This window comes from Drosophila simulans, chromosome 2L (genome assembly GCF_016746395.2).
Source record: "Drosophila simulans strain w501 chromosome 2L, Prin_Dsim_3.1, whole genome shotgun sequence".
In the NCBI taxonomy this organism is placed as follows: domain Eukaryota; kingdom Metazoa; phylum Arthropoda; class Insecta; order Diptera; family Drosophilidae; genus Drosophila; species Drosophila simulans.
Window position 1 is genome coordinate 21764413 of NC_052520.2, and position 16027 is coordinate 21780439.

Sequence of the window (16027 nt, forward strand, 5' to 3'; positions counted from 1 at the left end):
TCCCCACACACAAACACCTGTCACACGCCGCTGTCTCTCACTCGCTCTCTCTGCAATCCCTCTGCTCACAGTGCAGGAGAGGTAAGCGTAAGCGAGAGCCGCCTCCATAAATCAAAACAAAGGTGCACGGCAAAGGTGCGCATGCGTCGGTTGGAGCGTGAGAGCGAACGGCACTCTCGCCCCATCTCATATCCTCTCTTTCATATATCATTTCAATGGGGAAACTGTCTCTTTCTCTCGCTCAACTCAGATGTTCTCTCTTCTGCTGTCGCTCTCGCTGCCCGCTGTCAGCTCTCAACGTTCCGATTGTCAAAAAGATATTTCAGTCGAGTGTTTTAGTTTCGACCTCGGCCGAGATGGAGACTCATCTAACGGCTTTCTCAGCGGCAAGTTCGAAATCATGTCGCCTTTGAACGGTGGGTGGTGCAGCAGTAACGGTACATCGCTCGACCTACGACCAAATTACGAGTGCAGAAAATAGTGTTCACGGAATTAACAGACCTCGAAAATCCAAGTGTAGGCGAATAAATAAACGAAATTATCGTCGAAAGCCATCAATAAATCACTAAATTAATAGCCCTGCCGAGCACCCACGGCACACGCACAGCTGTTGTGTGTGCAAAGTGAGAAGAGGAAGCTGAAGGAAGTGAAATTGGCGGCAGTTTGACCGCAACAGCAATAAAATACGTCTGCAACCCACAAACGCACGCTCACATACACCCGTTCGTCATCGAATCGTCGTGGTCCTCCGCTCCCCAGTCTCCGCCTGCCCCTCTTCGGCCCACGAACCATTGTGACATTTGATTTATTTGACGTGTGTGTTTTTGATAGAAGTTCAACACGAAACTGTCACACAAACACACGTATGCTCGCCGAGGAATTTATTCAGTGAACGAAAATAAAATCAGAGCTCCGTTCGTACTTGGCCGCAGTGAAACGAATCCGCCACCATCGATGACCAGGCGGACGAAATTCGGAAGTATCGCCAGGCAGTCCAGTCATCAAACCCTTGGAGAGCGAGCCCGGATACCCAGTTTTCCACAAAATGATGCTGCACGAGGCCGTCATGCTGGAAATCTATCGCCAGGCGCTGAGTGCAAGGTGAGCGCTTCCTCCGATTTGCTGTTCCACGCCAATAGCGATTCGATACGGGGTTTCCCGAGGAGGTTCACCAGTTCCGTTGGGAGACGCAGTGCTTTGTTTCGACTATTTTGTCGAAAGCGAGCATGAAATACAAAAGCTGCATAAAGTTAGTTAGTTGGTTGGTCATAAACGAAAGATATAACCAAAACAACGCAGGCGGCATTTTAATTCGAGTTTGTTCACCCTGCTTAAAAGTTTGTTGTGATTCCAACTCCTCGCCGATTAAGTTTACTCCATTTGCAATAGACTACAAAATTAATTAATTAGTCAATATAATATAGTGCTTCTGCTCCACATTGGAATGCTTGTTTTCAAGGCCCATATAGTACAGGCTTATTCCGAGTGCTACCAAATTGACAGGAGCACTGCTGTTTTGATGTCCGACATCTAAAGAGCTTAAAGTACGCAATTTTAAATAGAAAAAAATAAACCATTTTGTTTGCATGTCATTGTGACTCGATCATAACTTCCACCATCTTCGAATTTTTATTTTAGTGAGTTAACTAGTCCGCGATGTCAGTCTCGGGAGTCCAACACATCAGCTGGAGCGGGAGCTGGAACGGGCGATGTCCGATGTCCATCTAATGAGTCGCATTGTTCGGCGAGCGATCGTCTGACCCCAGCTGCAACGCCCACTCTCACGCCCACTGGAGCAACCATCTCCCCAAACTCGGTGGGACTTCCCCTGACGGCGACCCTTCCTCCTGCAGCTGCAGTTGCCCTGCTACCGCCCCAATCCGCCGCCATGGCCGCTTACCTAGCCGCTGCCCAACAAAATCACCTTCTACTAACGAATCCCCTGGCGGCAGCAGCTTCACTGGTCCAACATGCAACGCAGCAGGCAGTGGTGGAAGGGGAGGTGGAGTCACCGGCCCTCGATTTTAGCAGAAAGCGGCCTGCGAGCCACGGAGACGACGATCAGGAAGATGATCAGGAACAGGACCAGGAACAGGAGCCCGATCACGATGTCCAGTGCGATAATGGTCCTTTAGATCTATCTGTAAGCACAGGGATAAGGCAAGAATCCGTTTCTCCGCCTGCCAGGAAGATTCCAAGAAGTATATCCGCAGATTACAAGTCACCTCTACCACCTGGCAGCTGGATGCCCCCCATCAACCCATACTTGGCAGCTGTAGCGGCCAAAACGGGCGGATTGGGATATTCTAAGTTGGCACCCAGTGACGCCAGCAAAGCGTTGGAGAAGATGACTGAGATAAGCCGATTGGAAACACCCCCAACAGCTGGTCGAAACTTAGGCGCTACATCATCTCTAGGAGCTGGAGTGCCTGCGGGAGCGAGTTCCAATTCCGGTGGCCGGCACAGCGCGTGGCAGTCTCATTGGCTGAACAAAGGTGCTGATACAGCAAAGGATGTGTTTAAGTGTGTGTGGTGCAAGCAGAGCTTTTCAACTCTGGCTAACTTAACTGCCCACATGAAGGAGACTCAGCATTGCGGTGTGCAGATACCCTCGCCGTTGCCAACCGGAGGAGTCGGCACTCCGACTGCTCCTCCTCCCACAAGGTTGGCCACTTCAGCTTCCAACTCGGCCTGTTCCAGCAGCAGTAGCTCCACCTCCAGCTCTTCAAACTCCTCGAAATCAGAGTTAAATATGCTTATTAAGGAAACTATGCCCCTTCCCAGGAAATTGGTGAGGGGTCAGGATGTTTGGCTCGGAAAGGGTGCGGAGCAAACCCGCCAGATACTTAAGTGCATGTGGTGCGGACAAAGCTTCCGGTCTCTGGCCGAGATGACCAGTCACATGCAGGAGACGCAGCACTACACGAATATCATCTCGCAGGAGCAGATCATTTCCTGGAAGTCTGGCGATGAACGGGAGAGGCCGACAAACCCTGGAGTTCCGTCTACGTCCACCGCTGCTCCCCCTTCGCCGAGTTGCACAGCTCCATCAGTGAGTGCAGTGCTTACGTGTAAAGTTTGTGATCAGGCCTTCGGCAGCCTAAAGGAGTTAAGCACCCACATGGCCCAAAAATCGCACTACAAGGAGTCACCGGCTCCTTCAGCATCTCCTCCAGCTGCCGGCACTGGCAGTCTGAAAAGGGGAAGGCAAATTCGCAACGAGAAACGCAAGAAGTCTTTGCCGGTTAGGAAGCTTCTTGAGCTCGAGCGTTCTGGCTCGAATTCCAGTCTGGACTCAGCGCTAAAGCCCCTGAGGGACTTTGCTGCTGCCACCAAAATTACGTGTGAAAAGTGTGGCAGTAAGATAGAAACTGCGTTGTTTGTAGAGCACATTCGAAAGTGCCTAGGCGAGAGTATTCCAATCCCTCCCCGTCGATCTAAGGCAGGAGTAGATCGCCTGCCAAGTCCTAGTCTAGGACAAGGCGCTGAAAAGCCGCCATCAGTCCTAAATGCCCTGGAGCAACTTATAGAGAAGAGCTTCGAATCGAGAACTAGCAGAACCATGACACTTGGTGGCTATTCCGACGCTGGAACTCCGCTTGGAGCCAGCATCCTAAAGCGTTTGGGAATTGAGGACAGCAGTGACTACACCAAGCCTCTTATGGATGCCCAGGCGATGCACCTGCTCCGATCCTCCTTCGCCTCGAGAGACCGCAGTGCCAGCGAATCGAGCTCAGCTAGTAGGGTGGAATCATCTTACACCCCAGACAGACAGCAGGCCACCCCCCGCAGAAGTCCAGATACTCCTGCTCCGCCGCCTCCCCCACCACCAACCATCAAAGCTGAGCCACCAGAGGCGGAACCCTTGGAGGGTTGCGATCGGGAGGGCTGCAGTCCTCGGCAGCAGATCCAAGTGAAAAAGGAGTTCAGCATGGAAGCAAGTCGGGATAGTCCTCGGTCTGTAAGCAAATCACCTGCTCCGCAGACCGCAAGATCTCCACCAGATAATGGCAGTCTTCTGGCCTTGAACTCCATGTTCGATCAGCTCAGCGGAGTGGAAAACAGCGGCAACAACCACTCGGGTAAGAGAAAATACTCAATATATAAACAAATTGTATAAACAAATTGTTTGAAAGCGTAAGGCTTAACTAAAGACGAGGTATTAGTCCATTGTCAGAAAATCGATTGGCTCAGAACCTTGTAATCTATGCATGCAAATATTATTAGTTATTAGTTATATATTAAACATAAATGAAATGAAATAAATAACGACTCAGTGAATTGATTCATTAGTAAACATATCACTGACTGCTAGATATTATATTGGTTAACAATACTGAACTAATCATTTTTCCAGGGCCCTGCTTTAACAACAACAGCAGCAGTAGCGCCTCCGTCCAGAAGCCAAAGGCCCATCCCCTAGCTGCGCTGCAGAAACTGTGCGAGAAAGCGGATCCCCCAAGCACTGGCCTCCGCAGCGCGTCCTCCACCGGATCCTCCACAGCATCAGCAACACTTCCCTCAGCGAACGGTAACGACCTGGTGGCCTTCAGCTGGGCCTGCAACGAGGCCGTTCTGAGTGCAAGTAATGGTGGCTCCGGCGGCGATTCGTCTATCATTAAGTGCTCCTACTGTGATACCCCTTTTGCATCGAAGGGCGCCTACCGCCACCATCTCTCCAAGGTGCACTTTGTGAAAGACGCAGGCGAGGACTCGCCCCGGCTCAAGTCCCCCGCTGTTCAGAGCCCCAAGTCGATGCCCTTGGCCTCCCCCAGGAGATCAGCTTCCAGGAGTCCGGCGACAGGATCTCAGCAGCCCCCTCCCTCGCCAACCATTAGCCCCTATGACGAGAGTCCGCAGTCAAAGTTCCTCAAATACACGGAGCTGGCCAAACAGCTATCCTCTAAAAACGCCTAAACTGCTGGAGAACGGAGAACTTGTAGAGAAGAGATGTCATCCGTAAAACAGTAGAAAAATCTATTAGCAAAAGTGCTTAAAGGGAATTAACAAATTGGGTCACAGATTGCAGACACGTAAGCTGTATTTAATATGCAGAATTTATCCTTTGGACTTAGGCTACATTTAAATTGTTTGCTTTACGAAGCCAAAATCTTTCAATCAACAGCCCAAAATACATTAAACTGAATAACCATCCTAGTTATTGGGTCAAACTAAAAAAAACGAGGCTACTTTCGTTAATGTCTGTTTATCAAACTTTAGCAATCCGTTTGCAAATTTTTAAAAAACTGCATTGATTTCTGATCATGATTCTGATTTGCACAGCTCTCGCTCTTTCGTACGCTCTTTCGTCCGCTTTTTCTCCAAATATCAAAGTTCTCACTGTCTCTCTCTTTGCCGCTGTACACCCAACAAGATTTCCCCTACTTTTGCTGAATTTAACAGGAAATTTCCCCAGACCACTACGCTCTCTCGAGTAGTTGTTCCCCTTCGTCAGTGACGTCACGGCGATGCTGGTCTGCTGCTTATTGTTTCCCAATCGGACAGCCGCAGTCTAAAGCGCGAGCGAGAGAGGACTAGCAAGCTGGAAATTCAATTACCACCACTTTGACGAGCGGCTGTCCATCAAAGCGAGTCGGACAGGGACGGCCATAGTGGCGGAGTGACGAAAGGCGACAACACGAGTTCGTCAAAGTGGAATTGGATGGCGGCGAGAGAGACAGGCATAGCGCAGTGGGTGTGTAAAGAGCAAGAGAGTGAGTACTCCTACTGAGTGGCAAAAATTTGGTTCGTTTTCGAGTGCAATTGAATTCGGATTTGAGTGCACTCAGGGAACAAGCCAGCCATTACTTATTTATTTATCCGCTACTCCTTGTCACAATGAATGAAAAGGAAAAGGGTGCCAAATCAACACTGTTTAAATCTAGAAAGAAACCTAACCAGCTAAATTGGTTATTCTAAGCAATAACAAAACAAACGCAACGCAGTATACGTAAATCCTTACACTTAAACAATAACCTTAATGATAGAACCAGTTAATGGTTGCGATGCATATGTAGCCCAAACGATGAAATGCATTGATTAAATGTAAATACTAGCCAATGGCACTTTCCTTCCATAAGTCTAAAGAATAATGATATCTACATCAATATAAAGCCACAGCAACGCATGTATACGGAAACAATTTTAAAACGATATATTCATACACATATTAAACTATATAAAACCAATGTATATTAGCAGTTCGAGTCTCAACAATTACTAAGAACTTTGAGTATATAACCTAAGAGTTAAACCTAAGAAAAGGGCAATCTATGCAAAATGTGAACCATATTGTCCAAACAATCACTTTTACCGCCTCTTTCGTCAGGATAATTTATATCTATGATATATGGGGAATAATGGTTACTAACTATGTATACGAATTGTACTTCAGTTTTTGTGATATTATTTTTAAACAAAGCCACCTGCTTCCCCATCCCTCGCACCACAACACCCGTTGTATTTCCCGCAACACCTTCCACCCGCCCCCCGTATTACTCACTTTAGTTATACAAACGCAATAAATGCAGAATTCAGAATAGAATTAAAACGCATTTTTCCAACGATCTAATTTCCTGATTTTAAATCAGTGCACGAAATGCAGCTCAATGGTAACTTACCAAGTAGGAAGAGCAAATAAGGAGTTCAATAAAAAGTTGTACGTTTGACTCTCCAATTGAATATGTTTTTTGTGGGCTTGTGGGAGACATTCTTTTCAGAACGCCTGATAAAAAGAAATTTAGTCGATTTGTTTGCCATATTATTGATGCCTAGAAAATCAGAATGGTAACGCGGCAGTCAAGTGTCGCGACTATTAAATACAAGTTTCTTCTAAGCATTGTTGTAAGTGTTGTAAGTAGATAAGTATCCAAACAACAAAGGTATATTTGTGGCTAAGGGGTTTTCGACCGGAATAAGCTCATCCATTCTGCCGTAAACTCGGAATGTTTAATCTTTATTTGTAGCTATAATACATATAGTATAGCATTATTATAGTATATAGTATAGTATTATAGTATACATTAATTATTGTCGGTACACCCAATGCGACCCATAGAAGGCCTTTGAAGTAAAACATCCTCATACAACAACAAAATATAGCAAAGTTAACCAGAAAGAACCAGATTAAAGAGCTCATGAGCTCGGCAATCTTTGTATTGTATAAATATATTCTATATACCAGTTCAATATATATACATATATCACAGCAAATAATTTGGCCAATATCACGCTCTGTTCTCAAGCTCAGTTTGAGTTCCTTGCCAATCAAAATAAATGGGTCAGTTTAAGTTTCATTTAATCGTGTCACGACGCCACCCGAAAACCTGACATTTCACATTGTAAACTAATATGTGATAATAAACACTCTGAGTTAATTAAACCTGAATTATGGCCTACACGGCCGTCCTAACTCGGCGGTGTGGTAAATTGGTGGAAGGGGAAGTGACTTCCCAGGAACAAGAACATGTGGGAAATGTGAACGCGATTCGCTGATTTATGGGCAAGAAAGGATTGGGACAACGACATCCACATCCCGATACCAGCTTCATACCAAAATTCCTAACCCTCTCCTTCCACTATCCTATTGCCATCTTTTTCGGCCATAACTGATGTCGGCACAAATCTCCTCGGAAATGTTAATTGCCGAAGGATTTATTTTTACTCAATAATTATGGTGTAATTAAGAAATTAATTAAATTAAATTAAAGTAAATTAAATTAAATTAAATTAAATTAAATTAAATTAAATTAAATTAAATTAAATTAAATTAAATTAAATTAAAGTAAATTAAATTAAATTAAAGTAAATTAAATTAAAGTAAATTAAATTAAAGTAAATTAAATTAAATTAAATTAAATTAAAGTAAATTAAATTAAATTAATCTAAATTAAATTTGATTAGAATAAACTAAATAAAATTAGGCTGTGTACACCTATGTGATAGAGGGTAGGGCGTGCTGGATGCCTCACCTGTGCTAAGAGATACATTTTGTAAAATGTTTCACGCAACTTTCCTGGCCCTCCACAGTATTCAGGTTGGTTGCATTGACTGTACGTTCTTCTCGAATAGAGACTCCCCCCAAGAATTTTTTTTACTTGCCCTCGAAAGTTACGCACAGGACACCTTAGGGTTGACCTCCCACCTCCAAGCAGCCACTGCTCCACTCGTTGCTTCTGCTCCGCTTAATGAGATACAAACACATAAATTCTGAAAAGTGTCATGAATAACGGTTTACTTTTTTGCTCTTTGATAAGCCAACAAAACTGCCGACATTGAAACTGTCTCTATGTCTAAGTGGGCGGCTAAAGTGGGTGGCGCATTTAGAGGCAGGTGCGGGAATGCCAAGGTGAGTGGCCAAAGTTAATTCCTAAGTCCTAAGGCGATAGACAAGTAGATTTACTTATGTAATTTATGTACCCAAAATTTTAGAAACACGGTTGAAGCCAATGTGCGAAAATATTAATAGTGGATAATGAATGATAGGATAATGAAATAGGTGACTAGTTAGATACACTTTACTGCAGTTTTAAAATTAAGTCTTATCGACTTCGAGCGATTTAAAGGTTGCCTATATTTTAAATGGTTAGTCCTAAAAATGTACATATTTTTTAAGAAGTGACTTAATGATTTCATGTTTACATGTAAAACTATGAGATTTATTTCGTATATTTATAGAGGAGCTCTATAATGACAATGCACCACTGAATTATTCATATGCATAAAACGCCGTGTAAACATCGATATTTAGTATTCAATTCCCAATAAAGGCAACTCCCTATAAATGTTTTTTTTTTTAATAAAAATACAATTCTTCATGTATATATACTGTTGTGATGTTACGCGGAACTTGAATACAATCTCCAATGAAGTCTACTTGCTGATTGAGCAGCTCATTGCGTTCCCTTTCCATTTTCCAAGCTTAGACATTCATTAGAAATACATTCGTTAAAAAGTGTTCTTTGATAACTGGAAAAATAATAAATAAATAAAAAAATAAATAATAAAAACTGGATAGTCTGGAAATTACCGTCGTAATCGTGGCGATCGAAATCTAAAGGTGCCGTAGGAGATGTCAGGCCTCATATTTAACTTTGAGGTCGTAATTGTTTAATAAGTTTAAACAATTCTATTTAAAACTGCATTTATCTCGTACATATGTACCCCAATTCGATCATTCGTGACCCAAATGGCGTAAACCTCTTGCGGCGCGTTGCTACGATGTCAATCCGTGTGATAATTCGGCCCAACCCCAAGTCTACCCGCCGGAGCAAAAGCACCACTAAATGAGCCTGCGAAAATCTCAGTTCGCTGTGCCCTGGGTCTCTGTGTGCCCATCAGTGAGCCATACGCTTGCCATATATCCTGTGGCATGCATAAAGAAAAGTGTAATAAAATTTGATTTATTGCAGACAAGATTCGAGCTGGATATGTTTCCTCTTACCAGCTGAGTGTATATAATCGTGTATGTTTGTGTGCATTCGCATTCTCATTCGCTGCTGCGTCCACGCCTGCGTCTGGTTTACAAGGCAGCGTCTTCCGCACCCCGCACCCCGCACCCCGCAACCCGCACCACGCCATCCGCTCACCACCCGCACCCGCCCCTCCACTAGGGAGCACATAAGCCCTAGCGAATGAAGCTTCGGATTTCCAACCGACCGGCCACCCACCCAACGCCACCCGCCCCCAAAGCGACTCATGCATCATTCGTCTGGATATCATTCATCTCGTTTGCTGCCGTTTACCTCGGCACATTACCCGCTCCACCCTACGCCAAACACCACCCACCACCCCCACAATCGCATTCACATTTTCTGACACTTTTGCTAAACTTTTGCACTGCAGGCGCTTGTCCTGCGTCCTGTGGCAGTCTCATTAGTCTTTGCCGGGCTTCTGGCTTCTGGCTTCTGGCTTCTAGTCTCGGATTCCTCATCCTCATCGCCATGACGATGGCACTGGCATTCGTCGCGTGGATCTGATTCCATTCCTGGATCTGGTGGTGGGTGGGCGTTCCTGAAAGCTGTCTGCATTAAGTATATGTAGGTATGTCTAAGAGGAAGTGAGAACCTCGTCATTTTTGCGTCAGAGGGAGACGTAGAAGGTCTGTTTCAGTTATTTCCATTTTGTAATTATTCAACTTGGGAATGGTGATGATGATATGCCGAGCAATGCTCACAGGATAAGTTTAAGCCAAGTCGAATATATGGAGGGATGTGTTTTAATACTTTCAGCTGAGTGGTAACTCATGGTGGGTTATAGCATCTTAATTTATTAGCAATAATTTAGTATCATAACACATGCTTTCACGTATGTACCTACAAGTATGTAGGTCGGTGCCTGTCCATGTGCCTGTCGAGCGGATATATATATCATTCAGGATAGTAATCCCTGCACAGCGCACTTTCTAATAATTTGGTTCAATAATTTTCTGCCTATATATGTGTATGTATATACATATATATACACCTTCAAGTCCTTCAAAGTCTGAGTTTTATTTTATAAGTTATAGAAAATCATGGTCTAACTTTCATGGCACCGTGACGTAAGTCGATCAACCGAAAATCAAATTCGCACAGCGTGCTTCTCGGTTTTGATACAATGTGTACTTCAAAGTACGCTCATTTTAATATTTGCTGATGAAGAACTGCCAGGGTGTCAACGCCATTCGTATTACTTACGCGCAGTCGGGCAATGAGCATGTTGAAAACGTTTGCATCAGCTTACTTTATTTTATGTTATAGGTGGTCTTCACGGATGCGTGGTAGTTGAGCTTGAGAACTTTTGCATTATGCTTGGTTAAGACATAAATCAAAATACCATTACGCCCAAAAGGTCCGCCCATATCAGGAGACAACCCATGCTGTGATTTATTAGAAAAACTGCAATGGAAACCCAGAAGGGAAAGAGGAGCAGGAGCAGGAGCAGGAGAAAAGCCACAGCAGCAGCAGAAACGCGTTTCTTTTGATAAAAATTTTGAACTAAATCAAAACTTCATTTCGCATCGGTGCCATTTCTTGCGCCAGGGCCTCAGTTGAGTTCAGTTCGGTTTTCAGTTGAGTTGAGCGAAAACTCCACCCTCATGCAGCAAAAAGCGAGACGGGTACAACATCGAAACAAGAAATGGCGGCAAAACTAGAACATGCAACAGAGGATGCAGGGGGAATTTTACACCGAAAAATGTTTCGAAATCGACGGACCGATTCGATTTGATAATTTCCGTCAATTCTAAAATCAAATAATAAGGCGAAATGTGACTTTATGCTTTCACTCGGAGGTCTGCACTTACGAAATATTGTTTTCTAGCATTTTAGAGCGGTGTTAAGTGTTTCCTTTTTTGGCCGATACATGTAAAAATGAACAAGAGAGAATGCTGTAGTCGAGTACCCGACTATTGGATACCCGTTACTCAGCTAGTGTGAATGCGAACGCAAAATGTAAAATGTTGTCTTGGATATCGATAGATACTGGGAAATAAAATAAGAAAACATTTAAAAATTCACCTGTAGTTCCTGAGATCAAGTCATTCATACGGATAGGCGGTCATTACCCGTTCGACTCGTCTATTGCCCCCGATCAAGAATATACATATATACTTTATATGGTCGGAAACCTGTTACGTACTTTTTAACGAATCTAGTATACCCTTTTTTGACGATTTACGAGTAACGGGTATAAAAAGTACAAATGTTGTCTTGCTATAAGCATGCCATACCATATCAAAGCATTTTGTTATATATCCACGACGTCTTCCCAATGTAATGCGAAATGTTAGGCTAGTGAAAAAGGCGCAGGGAGGTGCTTGAAGGTTGGCTCGTCCTTTTCCTCAACGACGACGCCGCATCGTTGTCCTGCGACTTGACTCGACAAAATTCACTGCTGGCTGTCAGTTCAATAAATCATTTGCGTTTTGACACGGCGCTCCCTCTCCCCCTGGCTCGCAAAGAGCTGCTGCGCCAATGAAAATCCATAAATACAGGAACAAAACAAAAAGGAGGGCAAAAAATTGGAACTAGAAAAATTCAGAGACGCGACACTGAGAAACAGCCCCAACAGCCCGGCTCGCAGGCTCCATGTGGGATGCACATAAATTGCAAGCTGTAGGACCTCTTTCCCAGAAGAAAATTCGCCCGGAGAGTAGTGTGGAAGAGCGGAAGAGAACGACAGCCAGCCAGCAAGTCGAACCTGAATAGGTTTCCACCGCCAGAGTCCATAGATCAGAGCCCCCTTCAGGGTGTCTGCGCCCAGATGATGACGATGATGCTGGGGATGATGGCGATGTCGCCGCAAGGACGCCTCAAGATGCAGTCACACTCCAAGGAGCAGGGGGCAAGATGCGGACCCGCACGGTGGGTTGCGCAATACATTACATGGAGTGTTGGGAACACCGGAGCAAGCTCTTGAACCAGCCCAGCCACGCCCATTACTAACAGATCCTGGTCATGTCAGCTACGCTTTTGATGTGCAGCCAAGAGGCAACGTCTACCACTATCGAAATCAAATGCACACATGCGACTTTAAATGCAGTAAAAACATGAAAAATGATTTCGTCAAGATAGAACGCTTAGTCGAGCACCTTGACTATCAGATACCCGTTACTTAACTAAGAAGAGCGCGACGGAAAGGGACTTCGTAACTAGTGAAGTGGTATAATATAGTCAGAAAAGATACTTAGCAGAAATAGTTCATATTAATTATTTCTTTTACCTTAAAATGTCATAAGTGATTTAAAGAATTACCTCTCCATAATAAGTAAATTTCGGACGAACTGTAAACAATAACGAACATATTTGGAAATAAAAACAAATCAAGCTATATGAAATATTAAATGCCTGCTGTAAGCGAAAATTCTAAACCTACAAGCAAACAAACTGCGGCACAAAACAAGCAAGCGGAGGGAAATGCGCCAGGCGACAATTTCTAATTACGAATTCGCCAGAACACTTAACCCGTTTTTACCGGACATACACGTACCCAGGCGTCCAGTACAATTTCCATAGCTAAACATATACCAAACACCTTTCAGACAACAGCAAAGAGTCACAGGGGATGGAATTGGGGTATAAAGTCATGTTTTGATTGCTGGACGGAAAAAGTTACCAGTAAGTAAAATGTTCTTATAAGGTGTACTTATACTTTTTTTCATACGGCTGTAGTTTTGCCAGAAGTCCGGGCCGATCTTAAGTATGTATGTACTCTTAGTCGACTTACTCTGCGCAGGAACATTTAACAAAACTCAATGTACTATTATTAAATCCTTCTTGATAATAGAATTTAACAGAGCAGTGCAACGAAACGTTACCCCCAATTTCTGATGCTACCGTCATTGTATCTATGAATATAACAAATTTTGTGTTTTGAAATATGAATCCCAGTATACCATTTACACCCTACAATTACCAGGGACTTAAAAAAAGCTCAGCTTGCTACATTTTATGCTGATCCCTGTCAGGCAACAAAACACACATAATCTGCAAAAAGGATAACAACAGGGTGGGGACTGAACGAGAGAAAAGAAAAGTGCCAGAGCACCGGGGAAGGATGAACAAACAAAATATTTATGTCTCCAACACACCTTGAAAAACACAGACGATAAACGTGGAGCAAGCCCAAAGGATTCGGAAAGGCGTGGCATAGATCCTGGTGGGTTTTATGCTTCGCTCCATGCAAAGTACAGGCAACAAACATCAACCAATAATGCAGACGCGATTATGTCCAACCAGAAGCAAAAATAGTTATGGGCAACAGAAGGACAACTCCGACTTTGAATGTGAAGTTGACGCTAGAATAGCAGGACATTCGCATACAGAAAGGATTGGGATTGCTTTTCACAGACACACACTTTTTGAGGAAGCTGCACTCTCACAATCACCAAAAAATTAAAAACAAACAAAACACGGTGGGAACGTCGAGTGGCGAGTATGGAAAAAAGAAAGGACCTCGAAAAGCAGAGACCTGAGAGGCAGCTGCAAAAAACGAAAGTGTTGCACAATGGGCGTTGCTTCAGGTCTTCTGCACACTCAAAAACCTGCCTCCAACCACTCTCTTCTAGGAGGGACACTCACCAACACTGTCCTCTGATTTATGCCACCGACGACCAATTTTTTACACTGTAAAAATGAAAACAGCTAAAATATACAGAATATTTAAAAGTTGTAATGCATTTAAAATAGAAAATCTCCTAGCTTGGCATGATAAAAACACAAGATAGGACTGATCGCCTTGAAAAAATCACTATATATCACTATACTCCTCCCAAATGTTATTAAGTTCGTATATTGAAAGATACTGCCAACAAAGAAAATAATTGTGGCCTGATCTACAATTTACTCATAAGAATCCAAATCGCTTTCCTTTGACCCTTAAACACTCTTCAACGGCCCTGGTATTCCCTTAAACTATATATATAGCTACGGGTATGATAAGCCAGAAGACAAACGAAAACTTACGATAACGACAACATTGAGAGTAAAACACCATGTCTGACCAACAGGAGCAATAGAAATCGCAGCGACAACAAAGAAGGACCTGCGATGATGCCACTGACGAGTTGGAAGTGAGCTGGAGGCAGGTCCCCTAAGCGCATCCACCTCTCGCAGGAGGATCCCTCCTCGTTCGGAAGAGGAAGCATCGCCATTCGTTTGGGTGTTCTGTGGGTGTGTGAGCACTTTGTTTTCTTTTGTTTCCTGGGTTGCCATTACATTCACTCGCTCGACAGCCAGTCAGCGCCAAGACCACTCCGCCCTGTTGGTTGGCCGGCGTCAAAGGACACTTCGCAGACTCCGGGTTGCGAGAGGTCCTTCTAACAAAATTTAATACTTATTGCCCTTCGCCTAGCGTTAGCGGGGTTGCATGCTTGCACACAGAAACGCAAACAGAATTTATGTTGTGACATTTTAAATTGCGCAATTTTTATGAAATCCTTTTGCTGCGCCTCTCCAGCGCATCCTTGCGAATTTCAGAATAACATCTCTTGACTGCAACCGACATTCTCCACCAATCCGACGCGCATTTTTGTGCAGCACTCAAATAGTGGAAGGAAAACAGTACGAATTGAAGCGGGTCCTGCGCAAGCCGCTGTCAGCCTGGCTTTTTATTTATTTTTATGTTTAGACTCGACCATCGTCCGCCAAAACCGAAAATGTGCGAGCCATCGCCCCGCGAGACGACCAGAGAAAGCAGAAAGACCCACCATGATTTACGATGATGATGTGTCCTAGAACGCGGCCGCATCTCCACCAAACTACTCGCACTGCACAACAAGACCTCCAGCTCGTGAGCTCCTCCATTTTTCCCTACGGCTGAGGCAGCTTCAAATATTTGAACACAAGGAATTTCGCCAGCAAGACCTCTGGAATGCATTCTCCTGTCGGGATTTCAAAAGCGGCCAAGTTGGAGCCAAAGCTCCGTTTTCAACTCGCTTCTGCAACAGGATGGGAGTATATCGAACTATATGTATTTAACTGAAACAAAGATACGTATTACATATTACTTCTGGATTTTCGTTGTTTCGCTTATAAAGAATTCTTTTTTGCTTACATAGAGCTGTCGTATGTGTGGTATGAACAACGATCAATGAACTTGTTCTTTTTTTCCTTACAAGCTTTATAGTATAGTAGTCCGATCCAGGCTGTTCCGACTTATAGAAAGAAGACTTTTGGAAACGATTAATGGAGATGCGGAAATGGCGATCGGACTTTACATTGCCGCATATGCCGCAGATTGCTTAATTATATGCAGGTAATTATCCTGCAAGGGATTACAAATTCCCAAATTCAGCCTCTGGAAAATAGTCAAGTTCCCCGACCAGCAGCCCAGCTATTGGAAGTGAGAACGCGAAGTCATTTTTCTCATCATCATTTTTCTGGCATATCTGTCGATTTGCCTCGAGTTCTAAACTCTAAACAATAATAATACTACCAGAATTGTGGTAAAACTTATAAGTGTGGCTACTTTGTATTGTGTCATTTTCTGCAAATTAAATGTGGCTCTTGTTATAGTTGTTCCCTTGCTACTGCATTTTCCATTGCTG

At 43.9% G+C, this 16027-nt stretch overlaps 1 protein-coding gene and 1 long non-coding RNA gene across 4 annotated transcripts; both read left to right on the plus strand.

Annotated features, from left to right (window-relative positions):
* Positions 1-285: 285 nt before the first annotated feature.
* On the plus strand, positions 286-6676 carry LOC6733110 (protein tiptop). Of its 2 annotated transcripts, XM_039292304.2 has the most exons (4): positions 286-516; positions 578-1101; positions 1639-4082; positions 4358-6676. In XM_039292304.2, exons 2-4 carry the CDS (start codon positions 1046-1048, stop codon positions 4915-4917), a joined length of 3060 nt encoding a protein of 1019 aa, XP_039148238.1. In that variant the 5' UTR covers positions 286-516; positions 578-1045; the 3' UTR covers positions 4918-6676. The 2 variants fall into 2 exon arrangements, with proteins under 2 accessions (XP_039148238.1, XP_002080187.1); XM_002080151.4 differs by having other exon boundaries at positions 286-1101.
* A 5296-nt stretch (positions 6677-11972) lies between these two features.
* Positions 11973-14165, plus strand: LOC27208077. Of its 2 annotated transcripts, XR_001600692.3 has the most exons (3): positions 12818-13097; positions 13152-13183; positions 13267-14165. It is a non-coding gene; the product is annotated as an uncharacterized LOC27208077 (long non-coding RNA). The 2 variants fall into 2 exon arrangements; XR_006542046.1 differs by having other exon boundaries at positions 11973-13097; positions 13152-14165.
* The last annotated feature ends 1862 nt before the right edge of the window (positions 14166-16027 follow it).

Coding starts and splice junctions, on each gene's coding strand:
- LOC6733110 (XM_002080151.4), top strand. CDS start 1,046: ATGATGCTGCACGAGGCCGTCATGCTGGAAATCTATCGCCAGGCGCTG. Junction 1,102..1,638: donor CGCCAGGCGCTGAGTGCAAG/GTGAGCGCTTCC, acceptor TTTTTATTTTAG/TGAGTTAACTAGTCCGCGAT. Junction 4,083..4,357: donor CAGCGGCAACAACCACTCGG/GTAAGAGAAAAT, acceptor TCATTTTTCCAG/GGCCCTGCTTTAACAACAAC.